The sequence below is a fragment of the Umbelopsis ramanniana genome, assembly GCF_025399195.1.
Source record: "Umbelopsis ramanniana AG unplaced genomic scaffold K450scaffold_45, whole genome shotgun sequence".
NCBI classification, from domain to species: domain Eukaryota; kingdom Fungi; phylum Mucoromycota; class Umbelopsidomycetes; order Umbelopsidales; family Umbelopsidaceae; genus Umbelopsis; species Umbelopsis ramanniana.
Window position 1 is genome coordinate 59,367 of NW_026252131.1, and position 26,254 is coordinate 85,620.

Genomic DNA, 26,254 nt, shown 5'->3' on the forward strand with positions numbered 1-26,254 from the left:
ACCCGCTCGCCAAACCATATCACCCTGTAAAGTGAATGACTACAGATAAATTCAACATGCTTCAATAGTCATTTTTTGAAATGATAACGCATTAGTCATTTTGCTGTAAGCGACACAATCCATCAAAGTGTGTAAAATTGACAGCCTGACCAATCGACATCCTGTCCGCATCCCCAAAAAACACTAAGCTCTGCACATATACTTTAATACGGTGTTTGAAAGGCTAAGAATAGAGCTAGCACAGAATGACCATGGATATTCACATGGACCTCAGCTATGATTAATTCCAGCTTTTTGCTTTGCTTTGCTTTACTTTGCAGGTTAAATAAATTAAATGTAGTCAGTAGTCAGTATTCAGTCATTGTTTTTTTTGGCCGATTGAATAAGTATTAAAATATGGGAAATGCTAACTCACTAAAAAAGGTACGAAAGCCTGTTTACACACTCTTTTCTTATACCAGAGAGTATGTATGCTATGATCTTTCCGTCATCGGCGTTGAATAATGACAGCGAATCTTTATGGTTGTTACCGAGGGGAACGCACCTATTTTCAAGAATATCTATGTCTTTATAATAGAATGTGCGTTTTGATTGTCGATTATCAATATCTTGATGGTCAAAAGTCGCCTGATAAAATCTCACTCCACTCTTCCATAAAAGCATGCCGTAAATGTGCGGCGATATATCATAAGACTCGTTTTGCAGGAAAAAGTTGTGCCTTGTCGTCGCTGCCACCAGCATATCCCCGACCATTTGGTGTCTTCTTTCATCAAATGTTTTTTTTCCGCTCAAGTCTTCGATTACGACCATATACGCCAAGGGCGACAAAGGTCCAATAGCTACATAATCAGCGTCAGATATCAATGTTAGGTCTCCGAACTTCTTTTCCAACTTCGGTTGGGCAATGCAGTTAAGCTTTTCGGTCTCAAATCCAGTGTGTTCTAGCAAGACAGAAGCAATAGAGACACCTGGGTAATGTGGATACCTCTTTAGACGCAAAAGTCGATTGAGAAACGGCTTTTGCACAGCTGGCAGATCTTTGTAATTTTCAGGTCCCAAAGGGAGTTCAACTATGATGTTTTTTGCTTCTTCGTACAGATACTTATTGTAAAATTTTGATGCCCATTCTTCAGATTTAAGCGACATGCGGAACGACTTCATCTGCTCTTGACCCCAATCTGAAGTATGTTGCAGCTGTCTAACATTAACTGGTGACGCGATGATGCTGTTCTCGGTTTGTGCATTGACCTCTGGAGGCATTTTTTTCGAATCTGAAGCTGATAGAAATAGTGATGAAGTGAGAGGAGTTTACAGATTTGCACTTGACTACGCAATAACGGATGTGCTCTACCTTTTTGTCCATGTTTATAACAGGCTGCCATAAATGCTGACTCGACTATTACGCAATAAGCATATGAAAAGTTTCGAATTCTGACAGTCTTATGTTAATGGCAAAGCATTATGCTAGAGAAATAATCGTATGTTCATTTTTCATGGCATGGATAAAGGATTGATAAATTGCAATTGGCGGTTTTCAGGGCCATGCGCATTAAGCAATGAAATATCGGACTTGCAACGAATCCAGCTCCGTGATTTGATGTTTCATTTGGAACAGTTCACGCAATGCAGCTATGGTAGATCACTAACGCTCTGCCTGACTTTCTCAATTCACGACAGAAAGGTCATTGCATCAGTAAAGCTATATGATGGAAATATCTGACATGAGCTCCAGTTTAGCCATATCGACACCTCGTGCTTTATCACTAAAATAGGAAAATTTAGTGTGGACGTGAGCTCAAAGACTCGCAAATTGACAATAAAAAAACCCTTTTGAAGTATTAATTCTCGCGGCCAGTTCCTCAAATTAGCGCGTTCCTAATGCATGTTATAGAAAAATCATTTAGACAAGCGACTCCGCACAACATACTTTCGCATCTGCTTTGACATGTCATGAAACGCCCATCGGAATCCCGTCAGGCACCTCGCCAACCTACTGACTATGAATATGCTTCTGTCTCAGACTGGGATTCAGACTTGGAGATGTTAGAAGACAAGAGCCGAGTTCGAAACTATAGCGATGAAGACTTCAGACAAACGTTACTTGCCACTAATGCACAAATGTCCTCCAGTTATTATGTCTCGGTTGCTGATCGCTCCATGAAGTCGCTCAAAGGCATAGCTAAAGACGATGGGAATTGGAAAAAAGCTCTCAAGCACAAGAGTGGCGTCATAGTCTATATTAGACCTAGTACTGATTCTACTGAAAAGGCCCCGGTATTCAAAGGAGAAGGCATCATCCAAGGCTATACGCCGCAAACTATCTTTCAGGTGATCGGCATGAGAAAGCTATGGGACGAAACGTGAGTTTGAGAGACCAGTGACCTGACATGCGCGTTGAAATTTGTTTTGGCTGACCCTATGTATTACTTAGGTTCCTTGAAGGTAGCCTTCTTGAAAATTTAAACGACACAACCTCTATAACATATGAAGTCTTGAAGCAACCATCATCATCAAAGTAAGATTGGTTGTATAGGTTCACGAAAAGATGATCAACGTTGGCTAACCATATCTTCACGCACAGGGCAACTGACTTATGTTTGGTGGAAAAGATAGAATGTACCAGCGAGGGCATCATATATTTTGCTTGTGCGAGTGTTGATACTCCAAAGAAGCCTAAAATCAATGGTAGGACGCGAACAAATGTGAAGGTAAAGAACAGCGTGCATAATGGGTGTTGTGTTGGATTTCCCCTGAAACCGCATGCTGACAAAAACACCTGTATAGCTCCTAGGGTGGATCCTTAAACCGTTGCAAACATCTCCACCGAGTACAAGGATAACGTATGTAGTTCAGGAGAGTAGCCGAGGATGGATGCAAGGATTCACAAAAAAGACGATGGCGAGAAAGCCGCTGGTCATAGCCAGCATTGACAAATACCTGCAAGAGAAAGCGGAAAGATTATACCCTCAAACCCAAATATCTAGATCCGTAAGCGCAAGGTCTTCACCATCGAATCATCGGAGACGGCCATCTCTATTGGATGAGCGTGCGGCTTCTCAGCCATTGCCCATACGAACAACCTCTCTAGGGTTAGTCATTTTATTTGATTGTGAATTTGTGTAAATGCCACTAATTTGATCCTGATGTTCTTTTAGACTACCATCGATATCTTCTCCAGCCTTGAACACTCCTAGATATACACCATCTTCTATCTACAGCAATAATAATTCATCCGACAGCATCAACACCATGACCAGCACTAACACTCCTTCCAATGTATCTACGCCACATACATCGGTATCCAGTTCGCCTTCAGTGAACAGGCGCAGAATACGTTTCGCAGATGAACATGAGGGCTATTCAAACGAGGTTGAACAACCAGGTCACAAGTCTATCAAAGAAAACTTACCATCCATACTGGTAACAGGTCCTGCTGCACCAGCCTTAGCCAAACCCAAGGTCAAACCAACACACATTCAAGTTCATAGCCAGGTCCAGAATCAGAGCCCGAGTCAGAATCTATACCCCTCCCACCGACACCTTGAGGCTAAACAAAAAAGTATATCCTTGCTCAAATTGCTCTCATCGACTAATATCAGTGAATGGAACGCAATAGACGACGAGCCGGAGCGTACTTATTTGAAATCGATAGACGGCTTGGCTATGCCTATCTTTAGGCGACAGAAGCTAGTTACCTCTGGTTGGACGGTAGAGCAGCTTTGCACAGTTGTACAAAACTTTGGAGCACGTAAAATTTGTAAGTGCATATTCACAGCCGAACGTTACGTTTCCTTCTATCATGAAATTAGGATAGGAAATACTAACTATGGTAACAGGGGATCCCAAGTTTGTTGATGGAAAAGCTGTTGAAAGGTTCTCGCAGAAAGACTACTTACTTTACACCAAAGTGGATCTTGAGAGCGTAAACCAGATAAGGGATTTTGCACTGCTCGGTCTGATTGATAGCGAGCCTGCTTCTGGTATCGTTTACTATGTCTCCACAAGCGTAGAAGACCAAGCTATTCCGAAAAGCGACAGACATGTACGAGGCCATGTCTACTTGGAAGGATGGGTTTTCGAACCAGAGTTTGATACCTCAGGAAGGACCAGATCAGTTATGGTGACCTATTTTTCACATATCGACTATCGCCAGCCCATAACGCACCGCTCCGAAGAAAGCTTACATCGCCTACTTACTCAAGATGCTATCAATATCTCGAGCATCGAGAAGTATTTGTCGAAATATGGCTGTCCGCCTTATATTCGCCGTGTTGCGGGTAAGGTCAGTAAGGAGACATTTGACGCATCGAAAAGAATGTATGGAGTGGCCTTCATTGTCAAGTATACACCATCCATACCAAAGGAAGAACATTCGGGTGCTTGGTGTACGGATATTCGAGTTCACTCCAACATGTACCCGAATGGCTTTAGAATGCACATTTCTTCGCAAAAAGGTGTACGTGTTGACTTACGACCAGATTCAGCTGGTATCCGCATATACACAACGTTAGCAGAGATGGATGGGTCGGTTCTTACGATCAATATTATGCCTCAAGATGCTGGTTTGGATGTTGCACCATTTATCACTTGCAACAACCTACCTTTACTCCCAGGGGGCAGTTACCCTATGGCTGATACTGAAAAGAATCTGTCTGCCACATCTGAAACTAGCTCAATTTCTTCTGACTCGCAATACCAAGACGCCGAGTCAGGCATAGCTCCGGATACCACCCATAGCAGCGCTACTCCCATTGCGGATACCGCCGTATTTGAATCTAACAGTACGACGTCTGTGGAAGCTGATACGATGCCACTCATCCGGCAAGAGACACCTCCTCCAGTTTATGGCGGTATTACGGAAAATCGAAAAGATGAAGATGAAGGGATAAATGAAGTTGAGCAGCCAGGTACGTAAGAGTTTTTTGTTGAATTAAGCAAAGTTTTGATCAGCATTAACACGTTTTCAACCGGATATAGCGTCCTCCGACTTATCAGAACGAATGACAAAGCCCGCCTTGGAAGATCCTTTCCCGCAATTTGATATATATAAACCCTTGGATCGCGCAGAACCAGGTGAAGGATTTGTGAGAGAGCGACGAGGTTCGTTGGCGTCCATCTTGACGGTAAGTGGTCATGACGGATACGATATGGACGGGGTCAGATGCAAGTTTACTTATCGATATTTCACTAGAATTCTGATAAAGTTCTTATAATCAACGAAGAACTTTATTTCAATAGACAGCAGCTTGCATTTGTTGTTTTTGTCATGGTCATATGCTATTACATGGGCAAGTTTTCCTGTACCAGTAAATGCTGAGCGAATCATTCGTTGACAGAGTGTAAAATAAAATGTGGAATAGTAACAGAGTATACAATTGGGACCGTTTTTGAGTCATAATGGAATGAAGAGAGCAATGAAGTGCACCTTGTCAATTGATATTTTCAAAGAAGCAGCCGATCAACGTAGCTCGGAATATCAATGCCAAACCGCCAGTCATCCATTTGAGTTGTTTGTTGTGATCATGGTATTGGAAACGAGAACACGAACAGGGAAATATCTAGTTCGAAGTCTGACATCTAAAACATGAGAATCAAATAAAGTTGCATTAATTTACGGTGTGTTTTATAACTTCACCCACCTTGGCGGATGCCACTTGCTGATCCTTAAGGAAAATCAGGTTATGGGATAAAGACCCGTCATGCATCGGGGTTATAATTTAATTTTTAGCTTAAACAGCTGTTTAATGGGCTCAAGCAGTCCTTTTTTACCTTTTGCGATTTCTCGTTATTTCACAATCAGCTCAACAGTATACACTGATCCCACGCTGGCAAGGAACAAGCGTAGGAAAGTAGATCGTTTTCCTGAGCAGAAGCAGGATTCGAAACCTGCCGTTACATCATCCCATCTGCCCATGTCCATTGACAAGACTACGAGACAGTGGTCCTCTACTGACTCAGCTCCGGACATCACAGTCTCTAATTTGGAAGCAAGTGAGGACGGATCTGCCGAAACCCTACAAATCCGAGGACGGCCTACCACAAGAAATCGATCCAAATTAGACAAAGCAAAAAGAACCAAGTCGAATCCAGGTACAGAAGAACAGGACTCATTATCAAATACGATAACGAACCGACGGACATCTTCCAACACCTCGAAAAATGCCGGAAATAATATCAAAGAGCATAATTCAACACCTATAAAGATACATACATTGCTAGCATCTAGTCCGGATGGAGTTTCGGAAGACGTGCAAAGTTCGTCATCAGTAGACAGGAAACGAAAGCAGCCTCAGTCTAACCCAATAAACGGCCGTTCCATAACGACCATACAACTTCCATCCCACAAGATACTGTCGGAATCTAGTGTCAGTCATGACGAAGACAACATGATGTTCAAAGTCGACTTGGACGGTAATGGGTGTTTGGGTGAGTCGGGCTTATTCGTGTGATCGGTGTGTGTGTGACCAACTGCTTGCTTGGGTTTCTAATACCAATCCAATGACAGCGGCCATTTGCTATCTTCCAACTCGATTCCGCGGTATCATAGAGTTTTACCATACAGTAAGTTGAAAAGATGGCGATGATAGCATATATGACGTCAAATACTGCAGGTTTTTGAGAGGAAGAAAATACTGACAAGTACTTTGTGTAGGAAATACCCACGGAATACCGATCGGCAGGTGTTGGAGACCTTTTGACCGCTAGCGCTTTTCAGTGGGCTGAAGCCAATGGATTTCTCGTTTTACCGACATGTCCGTTCATACAGCGACATTTAAAGCAGCGATTTCCTAACGATGAAGGTCGATGGACTTGTATTGTGCGAAATGAACAAGAGGCGTTGGATCGTATTGGTAATATCCATGCGAAGCCGTCGTCGTCCAAAGATTTCTAGTCCTTTTCGCTCTGTAATTTACTGTGTTTCCGGAGTTAAAACAGCAACTCTCCCCTCCCATTAGTCTTTCACTTTCATAATTGGCTTCGACTGGTGGCGATTTCCCTGTATATTTATAAATTTTCTATGTTTTTGGAAAGGAAATCAAAGAAATTTGTTTCACCTAAGTTTACTTTTTGTGAATGATGTTGCATTGAAACAGTTCTGTTGCAATGGGACTACCCATACTGGGCAGCTGCTAGCTGTGTTACAAGCTCAGTTGTCGGTAAAAAAGTCATTTCTTTAACAACAAGTAGATTGTTATCCACTCCGATTCAAAACAATAATAAAATTGTGGCATTCAGTGGAGGTGATGTAATAGTCACTAATGCCCCCCTCCCCATAATGCAGATTTGCCGAAATTAGGGAGAACATATCGTCACTGTAGAAAACTTGACAAGAGGTTACTGATTTTCCCCCTCCAAGACTAGCCAACAATGGTATTATATAGGTCGGTGTTTTGTGAGTGGATGAATGAATCAACTCTGATGGCAAGCACAAATCAAGAACCATGGATATAATGTAAAAATAAATGTAGAAAGAGGTCGATGAAAGGTAATATGGATCAATCGATTGGGTTTATGTACAAGCATGGATTGTAAGTCTAACCGTACTGCCGCTTGAGCTGTTGCGCACATGTGACCTGTGGGCATCTCCACCTAACCTCGTGTTCGGTTGCCCCACAGTAAGCCAGTCCTTCCCGAAAACGCCTCAATCATCTCTTACTCTCTTCAATTCACATCATGGCCGCCACGACGGCAAGGCCACATTCTGTCGCTTACTCTGATAGACGGCGGGCGGCGAGCGTAGATTTTCATCCTACAAGTGGCGAAACCTCAGCCAAACGATCTGTTTCAACATCTCAGGCACGCAAGTCACGAACAAAAAGCCCTGAAGTCGTTGGCCAATATATACTCTATTCCACACTTGGCCAAGGCAGCATGGGCAAAGTTAAGCTTGCTAGACATCGAAAAACAGGTCAACTGGTAGGTTTATTCATCCCAACGTCGTTGACCCCAACATGGGCTTTTTTGCAACCTCGTTCGTGGTAGCCCAAAATTGCCTTTCTCCTTGTATTAAAATTTGGGCTATTCTTAGGCTGCCGTTAAGATATTGCCAAAGATGAGCCTCAACGATCCCAACCACAAAAGTAAAGATCCGAAAGATACACCAGAGCATCGTCATCGAAGAACCGAAAGAGAAATAGCAATTATGCTACTGTTGAATCATTCCAACATATGCAAGCTGCTACACTGGGAAATTCACGACAACTCTTATTATATCTTTCTAGAGTATGTGGATGGTGGTCAGCTCTTGGATTACATCATTCGGCATGGTAAGCTGAAGGAGCGCCAAGCCAGAAGGTTTGGTCGACAAATATTAAGTGCAATTGGTAAGGCATTGCGACTAGCAGGCAGAATACCTTGCATGTTGAAACTGACAAACACTCGCCCACGTTATCAAAATCAGATTACTGTCATCGAAATTCTATCGTGCATAGAGGTAAGCAGGAGAGGGTAATTTTTTTTACTCTGATAGGAAACCTTCAAGCCATGTCCAAATAGTCGGCTGACAAGTTGTTTGTTGATGATAGATTTAAAAATCGAAAACATTTTGCTGACGCGTGACGAAAATATCAAGATTATTGACTTTGGATTATCCAATCTATACTCGCCAAAGTCCATGTTATCGACATTTTGTGGTTCTCTCTATTTTGCTGCTCCAGAGTTATTGCAAGCTACGAAATATACTGGACCAGAGGTGGATGTTTGGAGCTTTGGTGTAGTGCTCTTTGTGCTGGTAACCGGTCGAGTCCCTTTTGATGATACCAGCATGCCTGCGCTTCATGCGAAGATAAAATCTGGCGTTGTGGAATATCCAGACCACATGAGCCGAGGTAATGTAGATTTCCATTATGTCAGTTTTGGCCACACGCGACTAATTAGGTAATGTTTGATGGGCAAATTTTAGATTGTGTGGATTTACTCAAATCTATATTGGTGGTGGACTCTAAGAAGCGTGCAACCATCGCCCAGATTGCAGCTCATCCATGGATGAACAAACGATACGAAGTCCCCATTACCAACGAACTTCCCCGTAGATCACCGTTGGCTGTGCCAGTAGATATACAGACTGTGGAAGGAATGCATGGGTTTGGTTTAGGCGACACCCAGGACATAAAAGACAGACTCGAATCCATAATAGCCACTCGGGAATACCAGGCAGCGGCAAAGTTTATAAACAAAATTCCAGAAACGTACCGTATGGAAAATATACCCCAACAGCAGAACCGATGGCGCTTGAAGGAAAGTCCTCCCAAAAAGGTGATTGTCGTAGCAAATGACGATCCATTATCACAGCCAGCCATGTATGATCCATTGCTATCTATCTATTATCTGGTGAAAGAAAGACAAGAGAGAAATAGACAGGATTTGATCAGCGCAAATGATGCTGCTGTCCCAGAACTTTCCATAGCCGAAAATCCAAAACCTATCATTATCAACAGTGAAAACTCGAGCAATGAAAAGAGATTCTCAAAACAAGAGAAGAAACCAGAGCCATCAAATCATTCACCTTCAAACCACATCAAATTCACAGCTTCTACAAAAGCGCAGAATGGTGAGATGGTGGTCTCTCCACCCAGTAGTACTTCCACTCCAAGCAATACCGACAAACGGGCTTCTAAGCGTCTCAGCGCATTATTTCAAACCAAACGATTCTCAAAGGATACCAGAGAACCACCATCTAATAATTCTATACCATTAAACAATGCGTCATCGTCAGATGATCTTTCAAAACACCTTCGTCCCAACAGGAACTCCAAGACTCCTCCAGCTCCATCATCTCAATTTCCTACACCCACAGGTTCTTTGTCAACGCCGATTAAACGAAGCACTTTTCAGCAGAATGTTAATAGTTTGGGTAGACGGCTGACCTTCAAGCCTAAGCCGAGCCAAGAGGCTCCCACCCCACCGCTATCATCCAACGAACAACTGAAAAAGCCCACTATACCTAGACCACGCACGACGAGCCCTGGCCCCAGTCCAAATCGAACAGAATCAAAGTCACCCAGCAAATCACTTCGTTTGGACACTCGAAAGGCTCGCAATGCGATCAGTGGAGTGCTCAATGGTACCAAAAGCCCCAAGAATACAAGAGATTCCACTGGTATGTTTTACAACTTGGCAGGATGTCGTTCTGAGTTAGAAATTGAAAAAACTAAAAAAATTTGACGTCCATGTTTGTTAGGCGCTAATGGGTTCCAACTATTTAAGTTGAACAACAAAGACAGTTCAAAGGATATAAAGCCGAAGCAAGAGGCACTGCAAGGACTGAAAGGCTTAGCGAAGAATCAGCTATTTCATATCGCACCAGAGGAACTCTATCAGCATTTATTGAAAGTGTTGGAGGAACTTAATATTGAAATATCTATTCGGGACAGCTACGAAGTGCCGTGCCAGTGGCGATCATGGAAGCAGTATCTACAAGAATCCTCGGTCTCGGTCGGGGTGGCCAATAATTCTTCTCGGTCTTCCAACACTTTAGACTCCTTATTACAGCGGCGAAGTTCAGTCCATAATGCGGTGGCAAGGGAGGCCGATGGAACGCTATCGCCACCCTCCAAAAATGTCAATCGCAAAAGCAGTAGCCGACGACTAAGTCACACCCTTAGTGAATCTGAATCTCCTTCCCATCTGGTGTTCGATGTGATCATCTTCTCTGTAAGCTGGGCTAAACGGTATGGCATCCGGGTTCAAGCGATCATGACACAGGATGAAGAGAAGTATAGCCATCTGTTCAAGAAGGCTGAACAGCTCATTTTGAATGCTCTGGAAGAGCGTTGCAGGAAGCATCAGATGATTACCATTTAAAACCTTTTAGTTAGTGTATACATCTAGTAATTGATACCTATTTTTCCAACACCTTTTTTTATTTTATTTTTTGATTTTCGAGTAGCTAAAGTAATATGATATTTGAAGACTTTCAAGTACCAACTGATAACTTGAACATACCCTGCGATAGGATTGTTAGTAATGGATACCCTAGTATGTAATGATTTAGTGGAAAAAACACAATACATAAGCTTTTTATAAAGCGGAACTTCCAAATGTTGAGCATTTTCCCTTTCAGTTCTCTGCCATCTGATTCGCCTCATTAATGCATAGTGACGACTGCTGGCATTTCACACCCTCTCTTGCATAATTGAACTAGCCAACGCCATAACTTTGATCTACCATGAAGTGATGTATTGTTTACAAGCTATTGAAGTAAGGTTTATTTGACAAAAGAGTAGGTTTTAGATATGATGGGTTTGTGGGAAACATATACAGTATCAATTTTTTTCATGCTTTGAGACAATGCAGTTTGACTAATTAAAATGCGCCAGGCATCTGACGTTGTTGTCCGGGATTAGAGGAAACCTGGGTGGGGAGTTGTTGACCGGCATTATGGTCAGTGGTAGAAGTGATATTTCCAGGAGCAGCATGAGCAGTGTTTGAAGCTACATGCTCAGCAGGAGCCTGATTGGTGGTAGAGGTGATGTTACCAGCCGTAGCGGGTGTGTTGTTATCCCCAAAGAAATCGTTCTCGTGCTTGCCGGCGCCAAGAGCAGCTTCAGCAGACTTGCGGTCAGCATCACGAACATTTTGACCACCAGCAGCGGCGTTGCTCTGGAGATGATCGCTGGTTTGCTGTCTGTCGATGGAAGCCTTGTGTTCATCATAAGCCTTCTTCTGAACATTGGCTCCGACGGGGTTGTTATCGGTGGGGTGAACGGCGGCAGTGTCGCGAGATGCGTCACCTACATGTTCAGTGGTAAACTTCTGCTTTTGAGCATCGTAGGCTTGTTCATTGGAAACCTTGTTGGAGTTGCTGATATTGGAGACATCTTCGCCATTGTTATATGCGGCTGCAATATCGTTTTTCTTGGGGATTTCGGAAGGCTTGAACTCGCCAGTCTGCTTAGTCTGCTTGGCATGCTCAGTCTTTGCCACACCAGTAGCTTGACGGATCTCAGACTTGTCCTTGAGGCCAAGCACATTCTCTACCTTAGCAACAAGCTTGTCGATAACACCTCCAATCTTCTCTTCGCGAGCAGTTGTCTTGACGACATGAGGATCATTGATAACTTGATCAGATGTGGTGTTGTGAGTGGTGGTGTTCTTGTTGTCAAGGTTGGACTTGTGTTCGTCATAGGCTTGCTTCTGAACATTGCCGCTGGTGGGGGTATTGGAATCGAGGTTGGACTTATGCTCATCATAAGCCTTCTTCTGAATGTCACCACCTGCGGGAACACTGCTGTCGAGGTTGGACTTGTGTTCATCGTAAGCCTTCTTCTGGATATCACCACCTGCGGGAACACTGCTGTCGAGGTTGGACTTGTGCTCATCATAAGCCTTCTTCTGGATGTCACCACCTGCGGGAATATTGCTGTCAAGGTTGGACTTGTGCTGGTCGTAAGCTCGGTTCTGAATTTCACCACCTGCGGGGACATTGCTATCGAGGTTAGACTTGTGTTGATCATATGCTTGTTGTTGAATGTTGCCACCAGCGGAAGCACCGTTATCAAGGTTGGTCTTGTGCTGATCGTATGCGTGTTGCTGAACGTTTCCACCAGTAGGGACATTGGAATCTAGGTTGGATGTATGCTGATCATAGGCTTGTTGCTGAGCATTTCCACTAGTGGGAACGCTTGAAGCCAAGTTGGATCTGTGTTGTTGGGAAGGCTGTTGCTGAACATTGCCACCAGTGGAAACGTTCTGCCCGAAATTGCCTCCTGTCTGTCCGTAAGTTTGTTGGGAATCAGTAGCACCTCGAGGAATGCTGCTATCGAGGTTGGACTTGTGTTGTTCGTAGCCCTGTTGCTGAATATTGTCTTGACCAGGCATGAATTGAGCAGGATCCATTTGAGAGGACTTTTGAGGAGCGAATGCCTGATCTTGGATGTTTCCGACATTCTGGGGCTGGAAACCTCTTTGATCTTGACCAACGCTAATGTTCTGTTCAGTAGAAGAGGGCTGGAAACCAGCTCTTTGAGTCTGATCATAAGCCTGCTGGTTACCAGTGATATCTCCTCTTTGCTCCTGATTGTACGATTGGTTGTTGTCTGTGATGTTGTTCATTATTGTTTGCTTCGAAACTAAAGAACATACAGAGCACAGAGCTTGCTTATTTATAATGCCTGCCAAGATTACGATGACAAGATAAGATCGTCATATTCTGAAGCCTTTAAGGGAGGGTTGGCGTTGAATTCCATTAGAGTTTATTTACTTTTACTTCTTTTAGCGCGGTATGTCATTGTCTAAAGAACAGCATCATGGTCACGTCATGGTTTTCTATTGCTAATGCATCAGCCACGAAGATCGCGCCACACGAAATCAACAGTTAATTTGACAGTCACATTGAATCCGCTCCTGCAAAACCGTGTTTGGATAGCGGGCGGGCGGGCAAGCTGCTTTTCTCAAACCCACACCTTCAAAGCAAACATGTCGCCTGCAAAGGCTTCCAGTAGCTCCGCTAGCAAGGCTGCTAAAAAAGCTGAGAAAGCTCCACATGCGAGCGGTAAGTTTTGTTGTCTGAGATTGAGCGCACTTGAATTCACATCGAGACTAATGAATGACGTGGACCAGTTGCAAAGAGGCATCCCCAACCTGCTTCCACCAGCGAGTATAGAGATATTGGCAGTTCAAATATACCAGAAGGAAGTGTAAAAACAAAGAAGCCGGATGGAAGTGATAATACGGTACAGGTAAGTTTTAGCCAAACATCAGGGAAAAAGGGCAACATGGGTTTTGGTTGTAGACCTAACGTTATTGCTTCGGGTGACGTTTTCAGAATGTACCACACCCTTCGTCGTTACAACGTCGTTCTCGCCGTCAGAAAAAGAAATCGAGTGTTCTTCGAAAGCTTATAGCGAGATGTTCCTTTGTTTATTTGGTTTATGCAACCTTTTGGCAATGCCCGTCTTATGCCAACGACAAGGGAGCCTTCGGGTCAGATGGCCCGCTCTTATGCGCTGGCATAAACGAAGTGAAAGCGGACATACGATACCTATTCAGCCACCCATTATACAAGCAACATATCGGCCAACATGTCGATCCTTATCTGACCCAAGCACAAGAGCATTATACTCAGCATGTCGCTCCGTTGGTGTCTACGTCGAAGTATTATGGCTCAAAATATGGTGCTCCTGCTGCTCAAAAGGCGAACGGACTGTACAATCAACATGTTCACCCCCTCTATCTGAAAGCCCATGATCACGCTAAGAAGCAGTATGACGTACATGCCAAGCACCATGTAGACCGTTATTACACTGAAGCGGAACAACGTTATAGGAAACATGTTGGGCCTCATGTAGATTATGCTACAACCGCTGCCCAAAAGTTGCAAGGTGATGCTCTGAAGTTTCACAAGGAAAAGGTTGTCCCCTTCAATGAAGCAGCTGGCCAACGTCTCCAGAAAACCTATTTGACGACTAAACCCGTTGTAGACAAGGCTATCATCCAATCTATTGACTTCTACCACAAGAAGTTCCAACCCGCTGCTTGTGCTGCCTTTGATACACTCTGGCACCTGATAAAAGAGATTGCTTACAGAATTCAAGTGATATCTGTAGACGCTGCAAACAAGGCTTCCGTTTGGTCCAAAGATGTCTACGAAAACCACGCCCAACCCTATTACCAAAAGAAGGTAGCGCCATTGGTGGCTCAAAAGTATCAACAATACCTCGAACCAAGTGTCATCGAAGCAAAGAAATTCATTTTTGCTCATGTTGACAAGGAGTTAGTGGATCAAACTTGGAATACTGCCAAAATGAACGTAGACGTAGTCTACCGCTTTGTCGAGAGACATGCTCTTCTGGCCAGTGCCATTACGGTTGAATTTGTTCAAAAGCAACGCGAGAGATATGAAGCAAACCGTGCCAAAGCTGCTGAAGCTGCCAAGTCAGTTCAATACGAGGCTTCTGCATCCGCTTCAGTTGCTGCTGCCCACATTTCCAAAATGATGACCGAACAGGAATCCAGCATTAAAGTTGCTGGTGCTCAAGCAACCGTCGTTGCTGGAGAGATGAAGGGCAAGGCAAAAGGAGCTGCTCATCACTTTGCTACCGAGGCTGCAAACATGGCCAAAAGTGCTCAAGACAAGGTGTACGGTGCTGCTGGTAACGTTTACTCGCAGGCTAAAGAGGGCTCCAGCGCCGCAGTCTCTCAATTTGAAAAGGCAAAGCAAGCTGTTGCTAGTGGCCTTCATCATGGTGTTACCGAGGCCTCCAATCTTGGTGCTCGAGGCACCGCTAAAGTGGTTGATGTCGCAAAGAGTGCTTCAACTGCTGCGTCTTCCGTAGCTCAAGCACCTGCTATCACTCCCCTAGCAGGGATCAGCAGTGGCAAATCGTCTGCGTCTCAAACCACTGCTGATACATCCTCGCAACCCACCGTATCTGTTGCCCCTACTAATACTCCCGAAAGCGTTGAGGAAGAAGATAATGCTCATGTCACTAATGGAAAAAACGGATCTAAACAAGGCACCCAAGATGGCGCTCAGACAATCGCGGCTCCTTTCCGTGATGCCACCAAGGCGAATGTCGATAATGCGTCTGCCGAACAAAGCACACTATCTCCTATAAACGAACGCCAGCAAGAAATTGTAAACGATCCTAAACAGGATGTCACTGAAGAACTTCCTGTTCTTGAAGAAGCCCCTATTATTCCTGGCGAGGAGGAAAAAATTGAGGAAAAGTTTAATGTGCAAGGTGAGGCACCTGTGCCTTTGCCTGTTTCCGAAAATAGCTCAGTTGATGAAGACGTTCAAACTGTCCAAGGTAAAGTACATTCCGACATTATGTGAAAAAGGAATTGACATTGAACCATGTTTCTGTTTTCAAGGACGTGTACCAATCCCCATTGTAGAACCTGAGCAACCCGTTTTGCCCATCCCTGTTGAACAGCCTAAAGAAGCTGTTGTACCCACCTCTGATGAACAGCCTGAACAAGCCCAGTCTGCTGAGGATACTGACAGTCAAATTGCTGGTCCTGTTGTCCCTGAGCTACAACCCAAGGGTGATGGCGACCTGAGCAAGCTACCTCCAAACGACATGGGTGAGCACTTCGATGACAGCGAATTCAAGCAAGCCCCCATTCGCTCAGAAGAGAAAGGCTATCTTGATAGTATTGTCACCGACCAAATTGAGGACATCATCAAGTCAGCAGATATCATCCGCACTGAGTTGGAAGAAAAGTATGATGATATTGAACGGGCTGCTCTGGAAAACATTCAGGCCGGTGCGAATGCCATCGAAGAGGAGTCAAAGAGCCTTGTATACCAGGTGATTCAGACCTTCCAAGACTTTTACCAATCCCAAACTGCTGATTCCACCCGATCGAATGAAGAAAAGCTCGTAGCCATAGACGAAAAGTACAAGGCTACGCTTAAATTCCTCTCGGATTTGTTGACAGATCAGCGCTCCATTTCTTCACAGTCTGCTAGACAAGCCAAATCATCGGTGACGGCCGCTCAGAAATCGGCAGAAGGTCAAATTCGACAACGCTTCAAGGAAGGTTTACATCGTCTTCGAAGTGGAACTCAAGAAGTGTCTGGGTTGAGCGAACGTCTGCATCGTGAACTCACCACTAAGTTGGAAGATGCACAACTCCAAGCCCTCAAGACTGTACATTCTGCTGAAAAAGTGATTGCCGTCGAACAAAAGTTGTTGGATGCTCATACCCACCGACTCACTTCTAAACTTGATCGACTGGAAGCTACAGCTACTGGAGAATTAAACAAGTGGCATCAACAGGCTCAGCAGGTCTTTTCCATGTCTGAACCCTTGATTGATTTGGAATCCCCTAGTGTCGATGTGGACTTTGAAGGCTTTGAAATCGAGCATCAACCTATTCCCGAAGAGACTAGCCCGGCGAACGTAGATGATGAGGAAAACGTCACACCTGTTGAACCTGTCGTTGAACATGTCCAAAAGGACCTTCAGCATCAGCAAATCATCGATGATCACATTCGCAAAGCCCAAGAAAGAGCAGCTCGCGTTGCCAAAACTGTGGAAGATTGGGTCGAAGCTGCCAAGCGAAAGTCCGCGCGCACTGAAGCGCCATCTCTTTAATCCATATCATTCTGGACTTACCTTTCATTGTCGCCGCTCATTCTTTTGGCCTTCTTGTTCTAAATATTTCTTTGAGTTCATTCTCCCTGTTACACATAAAAATTACATCCATATCAGCATGGATATGCATGTAGGCAATCAATGCATTATTATTAAAAGGATCATGTTTAAAAAAATTTATTTCTTTTGGGCCAGTTCTTTACAAGTGTCGTACGCCTAAATGGCTACATAAGCCGGGAAAAAAACTCAAGCGTAGACATCAGCGGGAGTGATATCTTACTTTTGCTTGTTGGGGTCGTTGTCGACATCCTTGTACTCGCCCTCAGTAGTGCTGGAGCCTCCACTCTGAGCATCACCACCTTCACTTGCACGCTGAGACAGAGATAATGTCAACATACCATTCGCATGGCTAGCGTAAAAAATGGCCAAGTTTATCTTACCTTCTTGTAAACCATTTCAAACAACTTCAAGCTGGCTTGTTGCAATTCATCGCTCTTAGCCTTCACATCTGCGGGATTGACTGATCGGTCACCAGTTTGAGCTTGTGCGACGACCTCGCGAAGAGACTGAATCTGTTGTTGGAGTTTGTCAGCTTCGCCAGAATCAAGTTGGTCCTTAAAGTCAGTAATAGCCTTTTCGGTGTCATGTATGATGGAATCAGCTCGGTTGGCAGCTTCAATAGTATCACGTCGTGCTTTGTCCTCCTCAGCATTTTGCTCAGCCTGCTGAACCATGTTCTCAATTTCGTCCTTGCTGAGACCAGAAGAGGCAGCAATGGTCACTGGAAGATGGCATTAGCATACACATGTGTAAACAGCAGCATTAGCTTTAATGCCACTTACTGGATTGATCACGGCCAGTGGCCTTGTCCTTGGCTCCAACGTTAACAATACCATCAGCATCGATATCAAAGACAACCTCAATTTGTGGAACACCCTTTGGTGCTGGAGGCAGACCAACCTATAGGAGTATAATTAAGCATGGTACTTCAATTGTTAACTCCAAAGGGCCGAATGACACTTACCAATTGGAAGTTGCCGAGAAGTTTATTATCACGGACAAGTTCACGTTCACCTTGATAGACCTTGATGTCCACAGCGTTTTGACCATCAGCGGCGGTAGAGAAGATTTGTGATTTCTTGGTTGGGATGGTGGTATTGCGATTGATCAAGCGAGTGAACACACCACCAAGAGTTTCTATGCCGAGGGATAGAGGGGTGACATCAAGTAGAAGCAAGTCAGTGACGCTTCCGGCTAACACACCACCTTGGATAGCAGCACCCATGGCGACAGCTAAAGGAAACATCCTGTGTTAGATATCAAATAGACATTGAATTCAATGATGGCATTTACGTTGACTAAGGTTTACCTTCATCAGGGTTGACGCTCTTTGTGGGGTCACGACCAAATAATCCTTTCACAATTTCTTGGACTTTGGGCATTCTAGTCATACCACCCACAAGGATAACTTCGCCAATCTCTCTAGCTTCAACACCAGCATCCTTTAGTGCTTTCTTACAAGGTTCGATTGTCTTGTCAACAAGTGGCTTGACAAGTTGTTCAAATTGGGAACGGGTCAACTTGTAGTTGATATGTTTTGGTCCAGAAGCATCGGCGGTGATGAATGGCAAGTTGACTTCAGTCTAACAGTGTGACGGGATTAGCAATTGCGAAAATAGAAATGAAATTTTTATCAAACAGCAGTAGTAAAGACTTTTAACTTACCTGTACGGTAGAAGAAAGTTCAATCTTTGCTTTCTCAGCAGCCTCGCGAATACGCTGTACGGCCATACGGTCCTTTCCGAGGTCCATTCCAGACTGTATAATTTCGTTGTCAGCTATGAAAAAAATAAGTGGGCTTCCATCATATAGGCTACACTGATATCTCACCTCCTTCTTGAACTCATTTATCATCCAACGAACAAGTGTGATATCGAAATCTTCTCCTCCAAGATGGGTATCACCATTAGTACTCTTCACTTCAAATACACCCGATTGGATTTCCAAGACTGATATATCGAATGTTCCACCGCCGAGATCGTAAACAGCAACAGCCTTGTCACCGACTTTGGTGCTGTCAAGACCATAAGCCAAAGCAGCAGCTGTAGGTTCGTTGATAACACGAAGGACATCCAAGCCAGCGATGGTACCGGCATCCTTTGTTGCCTGACGCTGAGCTATCAATGGCGAGCATTAATCATGTGAGAGATAGGCGGCGACTTCAATGTTGAGCTACTTACAGTCATTGAAATAGGCCGGGACAGTAACGACTGCGTTCTTGACATTCTTTCCAAGATAGCTTTCGGCGGTTTCTTTCATTTTTCCAACGACAAAAGCTCCAATCTGAGAAGGACTGTACTTCTGTCCTCTAGACTCTACCCAAGCGTCGCCATTGCTATGTGGTACAATCTTGAACGGAACAGCTTCGATATCTTTCTTAACCTCTGGGTCTGTGAACTTGCGTCCAATCAATCTCTTGGTGGCAAACAGAGTATTCTCTGGATTCACGACAGCCTGACGTAATAATCCATGGGTGTCAAAATTCTCAAACATATGCCGGCTTACTGAGCTAACGCCTTACCTGTCGCTTGGCTGGGAGACCGACAAGACGTTCACCATCTTTGGTGAAAGCGACAACGGAGGGAGTTGTCCTTCCACCTTCGGAGTTCTCAATCACCCTTGGGGTTTTACCCTCCATGACTGAGACACAGCTGTTTGTCGTTCCCAAGTCAATACCGATAACTTGGCCTTGGACCTTTTGGCTTCATAATTTCAACATATGTTAGTAACTCACAGCTTGGACATCAGTTTTATGGGCATTAAAATAGTGTAGATGGTTGCATACCTAGCAGCGCGTACGAACATGTGCGCTGGACGCGCCTAGCGGACAAAGAGAGAGAGACTGAGTAAGAAAGAAGCAGTGACAAAGCGGAAGTTGAAAGCAACCATACGTACATTGACGGCGGCTTTACTGAAGGTATTTAACAGTGGCAAGGAAGATACTTTGTACATGGTAAGAAGCGAAAGAAGAAGCGAGAAACACTCGGCAGCAGGATGGGAAATATAAAGAAAAAAAAAATCCCAAGGTGATATCATGCCACTAATTTAATTTTCCCCATAAAACTGCGTTGTTTCAAGTGCGGACAGCATCCTGGCATACGCACCCTTGACCATGCAATGGTCCTTCGAGGGCTTATTCAAATATTATATGTTATAAACCATTGCTTCATTGCATTGCTTGATATGCACTGACACATTGCCGTTTGGTCTGCGAGAATACAGTAGCCGCAGTGTAGTCCGCCAATGAAAGAACATACAAAGGTGGGTAAATTTGTACGCAGCTGCTGCTTTACTGTGTCAATTGGACGGCTCATCATGCGTTTCGATAATGCTAGCAAGAATATAAGTACCTGGTCTTGCTATGCGCCATTGAAAATAGTATAACAGCATCTCTTACTGAGAAGACATCCAACGGGAACCAAGGACAATTTACTACCACCTTCATACAAGCCTCATTATTTTATCATTATTTTATTTTCTTGCTAATAGTAAAGCTAATTAGGTTGTTTATTACGAGCGTTGGAGTTGTTCAGTAGTATTTTTTGATTATGCTGTTTTTCAAGAACATGACGGAAAAGTAAAATTTCGATGAAGGTAATACCAACAGCTGACCGAAAACCCAAAGTCGCAGAGTACCCAAAAAGTCATATGGGTAAGCATGGATGATAATTTGAAGATGTTCTTGTCAACTCAAACTCCAAGTCTACGCTCCAGGGTTAAGTCACCTTTGTTGCATAAAACTGTCCTTATAAAAGCACCAATATATTATCAATGAAAGCCAATAATCATGCTGCTTTGTTCAGATAACAGTATAAAACGAGCCATTTAATGGAGGAATTGCCCATAGGATAAGAACCAAAAGGGATTTCAAGCAGCGCCGCATATCCGCCGCCGCCTGCACGAGATTTTTGTCGGGAGGCCCATTGTGTGAAAGGCAATATGGCATAAGCGCACAGCCGTAAAAGCTCGTTGTAATCAAACGCAAATATGATTATCGTTGTATAATTGCAGTCTCCCCATAGGAGACATGGGTTTCCAATGGAAGTGGAGAATAATTATTAGGCTCACATTGACAGCCGAAACAATTCCCTTGTTTGCTTTTATAAACGTCAACTCGGTTTTACTTTGTACTGTTTAACCTTTCTTCTTCAGATTTCTTCGTCATTAAATTCGCTCCATCATGACTATTGGAGAAGGGCCGTTATGGCATGACAGGTTGGCATCTTTACCAATTCTACAGTATTTGCTCATACCTCACTAAGTCGGATGTCTTTCTCCGTATCACAGCCCGGTTTGCGACTTTGTAAAACCAGACCCACGAAGACATGTTCAACGCATTACCATTCACCACTGGTAGTTATTTTTTAGCAATGGGCAGTTGTGATTGCCAATTCAGCTAATCTCATTGATCTGCAGGCAGCTGAGGGATCTACTATTGTGTCCCGAAAACAAGAAAGAAGTCGTTTTCCCATATCAAAATAATGTGATCCAAGTAAGCCTCCCCCCCCCCATTTTGTGACTTTAATTCATCACGTTTTTGACTGAAAGCTATGTTAGTACAACATGGAAACCGAAAAGGATACGTTCCTCCTCAAAGACTTGACATTTGCTCCAACCAGTATTACTGCCAGGTAAGGCGTGCATTATGAACTATCCATTACCCTGTTTCGTCAGCCAATGTGTTCTCTTTTTGGTAGCTCCGGGTATTTGGCAGTAGGTGGACAGAGGAGTGAGTTGGTGGTTCGAGACTTACACGGGAACTGGGCTATTACCACCACCACGGGAGGCTCGATCAATAATGGAGTTACTATCGCCGAAACGAACGGGGAGAAGCGCTTAATGGTGTCCAATAACGACGAAACCATCAAAGTATTTTCAGTACCATCTATGCACCTGATTGATAATTTGTGCCTACCCACCGCTGTGAATGGAGGTAAATTGAAAACAAAAAAATTATTTTCCGTTTTGTCTCCAAACAAACACCTGTTTGTTTTTTCCAATCGCTCCTCGGCGTATTTATTAACCTTCGTTTCAATTGAAGTCACCGTCAGCCCAGACGGACGTCATATGGTAGTGGTAGGTGACAGCAACGAAGTATTCGTATTCAACATCACAAATTCCGGCGAGTACGTTCATACCGCTAGCCTATGTGGTAAGAGTAAAACTAATATGTGGATCGTTTTATTTTATTATCTGAGAATGGCATTTAAATGAATGTAAAAATAGCTTCCAAGGACTCCAACTTTTCGTGTTCATGGAGTCAGAATTCCGATAAATTCGCCGTTGCCAGCCAAGACGGAACGGTAAATGTATGGGATGTACGCAGTACCATCACTTTGTACACACTGGGCACGAAACAAGTACGTAGTTTGGGATCGATTACATTTGATCCCCGTCAATGACACTAATTTGATGCTTCTATATTCTTCTGCCAAAAAAAGAGCCCTAACGCTAAAGGTGCAACACGGTGCGTCAAATTCTCGACTTCTGGAGCAGTCGATTTATTGGCTTATACAGAGGTAATACTATCAAAGGTGAACTTGGCGCGCTCTATATCATGTGTACTAAAACTTGTAAAACTAGCATGTTTCATATGTCAATATCGTAGATGCTCGAAACTTTTCTACACAGCAAGTGCTGCGAGTGAGTCCCTCTCATTTGGACTACCATATCACTGGCATGGCTTTTGCGCCCGATAGTAGGAGCCTTTTAGTTGGTATGTATCATGAACGGCGGTGAAAAAGTTTTCTGGTCTATTTCCATTTCAGAACCTAATCCCTTCATTATTTACTCTGCCCAGGCTTGGAAAATTCCGTCCTAGAATATCCTGTCGAAACAACTGCTAGAAGAAGATTTCCAATAGGATCACTGCTATAAATCTCTTGTCAAAAAAGAGTCTACCACCGTATTTATTCTACGTAGCTGGGAAACTACAAGTTTCCCAATTTTTTTCATTTCCACTTCACAATTGTAAACATGGGCGTATTTAAACATGGTTGAATTTGTACATAGCTGAATGTTATTAAAGGTGTTTACCGGATATTATACAACGCGAAAGCTTCCAATCTTTTTATTCTGCTCGCGCTCCTCTGAGCTGAGTAAGAATGATTTGTCTGGATTCCAGCGAAGGCACTGATGCGTTGGGGCTGCTATCTTAAGTTCGTTCACTTCTCCTAGCACTAAGAGTTGATACTGTGGATTGCTCGCAATGCTATTGGAATCAACTCTAAAGGGTCTTAATAAATTAGATGCGGGAACCGTGAACAAGTTTCGCATTTTAGAGAGCCATCCATCAGGCAGCTCTTCCGGTGGTGTGTCGGTGCTGGTATTTTCTTCGTCATTGTTCAATGACAGAAGTCCGGAGTTATACATGTCGTCTTCTGGGACGCTAACGTTTTTCTTGTACGATCGGGCCATTCGCCTACCAGGATCAAACATCACTAAATTACGTTTGCCATCGCTTAATATTTCGATACCGATAATAGTTCGACTGTGACCGGAGTGCTGTAGATAAATGGGCGGTCGATTTGTGATATGGACAACGCGATCTTTATGTTTGCCGGCTTGTTGCTGGCGCGCATCCGCCTCGGCAAGTTTGCCTTCCTCAGAGCACCCTTCCTCAAAGTAAGACTGTATCCAATCAAACATGGCGTCATGCGAGTTGTTGGTGCCTGTGGGGCGATCGAAGTCCAGTATCGTGCAGCTGTCACCAAAAGTCAGTCTAACGTTAAGAACGATACTCAAAAATCCCCTTTTTTATCCCCTTTCCTACTTACCGAATGCCCAAATATGCGAGCATGGTGTACACTTCCGTGGTACCAATCCACTTGTGGGTTTTATAAACACGATGTTCGAGCTGTGCTGCTCCTGCTGGATCAAAACCTACATGTCCATTGTTACTGATTAGTTGAACTGACTGACTTGAATGTCACCATCGGCAGTTATACAGTACCTTCTTTCCACGCGTTTTCCAGCAGTAATTGCAATCCCTTAATGTTCACTACACCATCAAGAATCGGAACATTCTGATCCCGTTGCTTTGACAAAAAAGTCATTAACATCTGACAATTACGGTATCCACAACCCCAACCAAGATCCATAAGTCCCGTTGCAACGTGATCAGTATCAGGACTGCATAGATAAACCATTGATGTTTTGCCTTGCTTCTTCAAGCTCATGAAGTGGGGTTGAAGCTTTGGTATGATTCCTGAAGGGGTACAGTCAGCGTTTGAACGTCAATATGATTTTGTTGGCAAGTGCGTCTTTACCATGCGTGCGACTGGACTCTTGAAGAGCCTTCATGCCTTTCACAAAGGCATCTCGGTCTTGCCGCCAACCTACTTGCTCTTCTTTATTTGACCCAATATGTTCCTTGTCACTTATAATCTCTATCTTCGGGATTTCGGCTGTCATTAAATCGTTGCCAAGCTAGAGTAGGTAGCTGAAAAAGAAATCAGTTGCGTAAACTCAGAAAATTAAGCCCATTCAAAATTGGAATCAAGAATGTTTCCCTGTGACACTACTCTATTCCAACAACCACTGAAAAAGTCCTGCTCTCCTTCCATATAAATTTACTGTTAATAAGACAAGTTCGCATTATTGACCGAATCATTCACCAACATATCGACAGTTATAAATGATAGGCGATGAGGCTCGCTTCACTATCAATATATACCAGCTGAACTTCCCATCACCCGAGGATCATGTTGACATAGAAACGATAAAAAAAATGGGTATAAAAGGTGTTCCATGCAGAATAGTAATCCATACCGAAAGTTTATTATAGTTCCTGGAGTGGCCCTTACATCTGTCGGTAAACAAAATTGGTCTACTTTTTACAAACTTGATAAATAAGTGAATGTACAATAGATAGAAGTATACACAGAAACTATCCGCTCATGTCAATGTCTTTAGCATTTGGGTGTTTCTCCTTGATGATTTTCCTTATTCGATTTCGTCTATTAGGTGTTGACAGATCATCGTCATCCCCGTCGTCGTGGTCAGGCGATTGCTCCGTATAACTAGGTTCTTCAGTTTGTGCTTCTTTTGTGTGATCGAGATCCATCCCTTTAACCGCCGTCTGCTTATGCTGTCGCGAGTAGCCTCGTCCTCTCCCTCTTCCACCACCCAGACCGCGAGAAGCTCGGCCAAAAGATACTGACCGCGGGACCTTAAGCTTTGCGATCCCTTGTGTAATATCTTCCATGGCAGCTTCCATATCGTCAGATTTTTTATGTTCTGGTTTTTCGACGTCCATTTTCTCCGGTTCTTTAGATTCCTTTTGAGGTATGGCCGTACCCTTCTTTTTAGCCGCTAACCACTTTTTTCCTTTGTCTTGCCTTTGCTGCTGTTCCCTAAAGCTGAGATTTCCTGTAAATGGTAGATCAAAAGGGTATAACTTTGAGTAGTGATGCTTGTCAATTAAATGTAGCCTTCGCATTTTAGGCGTAGAAAACACCTGGGGACAGCCAGGAACGTAACATTTGTACTAATGGTAAAGATTATGGAGGCGCATGGTAAGTAAACAATAGGGTAGAGTACATCAATATAAAAACACAAGTATAACGTACTATTTTCTCTCCTTTTTCTTTCGATATCTGATTCAGAACGTTGTGAAATTCATCAAAGTGCATTTCCAGCCATTCTTCGCCAGGAAAACTCTTTTGGCATTCTTCGCATATGTATCGATGCCACTTTTCATAGTGTATTTCATAGGCCGTCAAGGTTGGAAAATCCGCTCTTCCATTCCCTTTGCAAAGCGTTAGATCGCATGTGATAGGATGTGTCCTAAACGTTACGTTATGAGTGAGTTAAGGATCTAGGTCAACGTAGCCCAGACCTACTTACTGCTGTGTCGCTATGATCTCGTCGCGCATGGTGTCCCAATACTCGGCCAGCTGTGAATCCTGTTTCTGCAGCCATGTTGCTCGTAGTGCGATATCGCCTTCCGAGAAGAATGGATCCTCGCACTGGTAGCGACGTTTTGAGGGAATGTACAAGAGTTCCAACATGAAGGGGCCAAAGTGACTCGTAATTTTTTGCACAGGCATGTCGTTTTTGTTCAATTTGGGCCAGCCAGCGGGTTGAGAATTCATTCTCCATTTTGCCAACTATCATTCAAACGCCATTGCCACTGTTACAAAGTCCAT

General features: G+C 43.8%; 11 protein-coding genes across 11 annotated transcripts; 6 read left to right on the forward strand and 5 right to left on the reverse strand.

Annotated features, from left to right (window-relative positions):
- Window positions 1-2: 2 nt before the first annotated feature.
- K450DRAFT_301619 (uncharacterized protein) lies at window positions 3-1,630 on the reverse strand. Its single transcript, XM_051593752.1, has 2 exons — window positions 416-1,630; window positions 3-312 (listed from the first exon to the last, which is right to left on the reverse strand). The coding sequence occupies exons 1-2, from the start codon at window positions 1,258-1,260 to the stop codon at window positions 204-206; spliced, it is 954 nt and encodes a 317-aa protein (XP_051442804.1). The 5' UTR covers window positions 1,261-1,630; the 3' UTR covers window positions 3-203.
- Window positions 1,631-1,850: 220 nt separating this feature from the next.
- K450DRAFT_250067 (uncharacterized protein) lies at window positions 1,851-5,664 on the forward strand. The gene is made up of 8 exons (XM_051590502.1): window positions 1,851-2,360; window positions 2,432-2,515; window positions 2,582-2,708; window positions 2,785-3,089; window positions 3,156-3,757; window positions 3,837-4,907; window positions 4,978-5,123; window positions 5,192-5,664. Exons 1-8 carry the CDS (start codon window positions 1,951-1,953, stop codon window positions 5,315-5,317), a joined length of 2,871 nt encoding a protein of 956 aa, XP_051442805.1. The 5' UTR covers window positions 1,851-1,950; the 3' UTR covers window positions 5,318-5,664.
- A 106-nt stretch (window positions 5,665-5,770) lies between these two features.
- On the forward strand, window positions 5,771-7,271 carry K450DRAFT_282260 (uncharacterized protein). The gene is made up of 4 exons (XM_051593428.1): window positions 5,771-6,214; window positions 6,365-6,426; window positions 6,506-6,561; window positions 6,653-7,271. Exons 1-4 carry the CDS (start codon window positions 5,913-5,915, stop codon window positions 6,890-6,892), a joined length of 660 nt encoding a protein of 219 aa, XP_051442806.1. The 5' UTR covers window positions 5,771-5,912; the 3' UTR covers window positions 6,893-7,271.
- Window positions 7,272-7,632: 361 nt separating this feature from the next.
- K450DRAFT_250077 (uncharacterized protein) lies at window positions 7,633-11,000 on the forward strand. Its single transcript, XM_051590503.1, has 6 exons — window positions 7,633-7,917; window positions 8,030-8,324; window positions 8,402-8,434; window positions 8,526-8,828; window positions 8,903-10,099; window positions 10,181-11,000. The coding sequence occupies exons 1-6, from the start codon at window positions 7,675-7,677 to the stop codon at window positions 10,801-10,803; spliced, it is 2,694 nt and encodes an 897-aa protein (XP_051442807.1). The 5' UTR covers window positions 7,633-7,674; the 3' UTR covers window positions 10,804-11,000.
- A 178-nt stretch (window positions 11,001-11,178) lies between these two features.
- K450DRAFT_250082 (uncharacterized protein) lies at window positions 11,179-13,054 on the reverse strand (the record flags this gene model as incomplete). The annotated part of the gene is made up of 1 exon (XM_051590504.1): window positions 11,179-13,054. A coding segment is annotated over one exon (1,750 nt), but the record flags the coding sequence as incomplete, so codon positions are not given.
- A 330-nt stretch (window positions 13,055-13,384) lies between these two features.
- On the forward strand, window positions 13,385-17,261 carry K450DRAFT_250083 (uncharacterized protein). The gene is made up of 4 exons (XM_051590505.1): window positions 13,385-13,492; window positions 13,561-13,679; window positions 13,766-15,752; window positions 15,817-17,261. Exons 1-4 carry the CDS (start codon window positions 13,417-13,419, stop codon window positions 17,043-17,045), a joined length of 3,411 nt encoding a protein of 1,136 aa, XP_051442809.1. The 5' UTR covers window positions 13,385-13,416; the 3' UTR covers window positions 17,046-17,261.
- On the reverse strand, window positions 17,184-20,069 carry K450DRAFT_250089 (uncharacterized protein). The gene is made up of 10 exons (XM_051590506.1): window positions 20,001-20,069; window positions 19,891-19,925; window positions 19,286-19,807; window positions 18,936-19,222; window positions 18,771-18,863; window positions 18,415-18,688; window positions 18,070-18,338; window positions 17,888-18,005; window positions 17,486-17,826; window positions 17,184-17,417 (listed from the first exon to the last, which is right to left on the reverse strand). The coding sequence occupies exons 3-10, from the start codon at window positions 19,596-19,598 to the stop codon at window positions 17,322-17,324; spliced, it is 1,791 nt and encodes a 596-aa protein (XP_051442810.1). The 5' UTR covers window positions 19,599-19,807; window positions 19,891-19,925; window positions 20,001-20,069; the 3' UTR covers window positions 17,184-17,321.
- K450DRAFT_159893 (uncharacterized protein) lies at window positions 19,628-19,789 on the forward strand (the record flags this gene model as incomplete). The annotated part of the gene is made up of 1 exon (XM_051584001.1): window positions 19,628-19,789. A coding segment is annotated over one exon (162 nt), but the record flags the coding sequence as incomplete, so codon positions are not given.
- Window positions 20,070-21,069: 1,000 nt separating the features above from the next.
- Window positions 21,070-23,065, forward strand: K450DRAFT_250099 (uncharacterized protein). The gene is made up of 10 exons (XM_051590507.1): window positions 21,070-21,320; window positions 21,393-21,458; window positions 21,522-21,597; window positions 21,663-21,736; window positions 21,803-22,038; window positions 22,147-22,257; window positions 22,332-22,465; window positions 22,547-22,624; window positions 22,689-22,821; window positions 22,906-23,065. Exons 1-10 carry the CDS (start codon window positions 21,286-21,288, stop codon window positions 22,980-22,982), a joined length of 1,020 nt encoding a protein of 339 aa, XP_051442812.1. The 5' UTR covers window positions 21,070-21,285; the 3' UTR covers window positions 22,983-23,065.
- Window positions 22,906-24,666, reverse strand: K450DRAFT_250105 (uncharacterized protein). The gene is made up of 4 exons (XM_051590508.1): window positions 24,374-24,666; window positions 24,058-24,312; window positions 23,882-23,987; window positions 22,906-23,808 (listed from the first exon to the last, which is right to left on the reverse strand). Exons 1-4 carry the CDS (start codon window positions 24,516-24,518, stop codon window positions 23,148-23,150), a joined length of 1,167 nt encoding a protein of 388 aa, XP_051442813.1. The 5' UTR covers window positions 24,519-24,666; the 3' UTR covers window positions 22,906-23,147.
- Window positions 24,639-26,135, reverse strand: K450DRAFT_212314 (uncharacterized protein). Its single transcript, XM_051584804.1, has 3 exons — window positions 25,953-26,135; window positions 25,676-25,892; window positions 24,639-25,593 (listed from the first exon to the last, which is right to left on the reverse strand). The coding sequence occupies exons 1-3, from the start codon at window positions 26,114-26,116 to the stop codon at window positions 24,994-24,996; spliced, it is 981 nt and encodes a 326-aa protein (XP_051442814.1). The 5' UTR covers window positions 26,117-26,135; the 3' UTR covers window positions 24,639-24,993.
- Window positions 26,136-26,254: the final 119 nt, after the last annotated feature.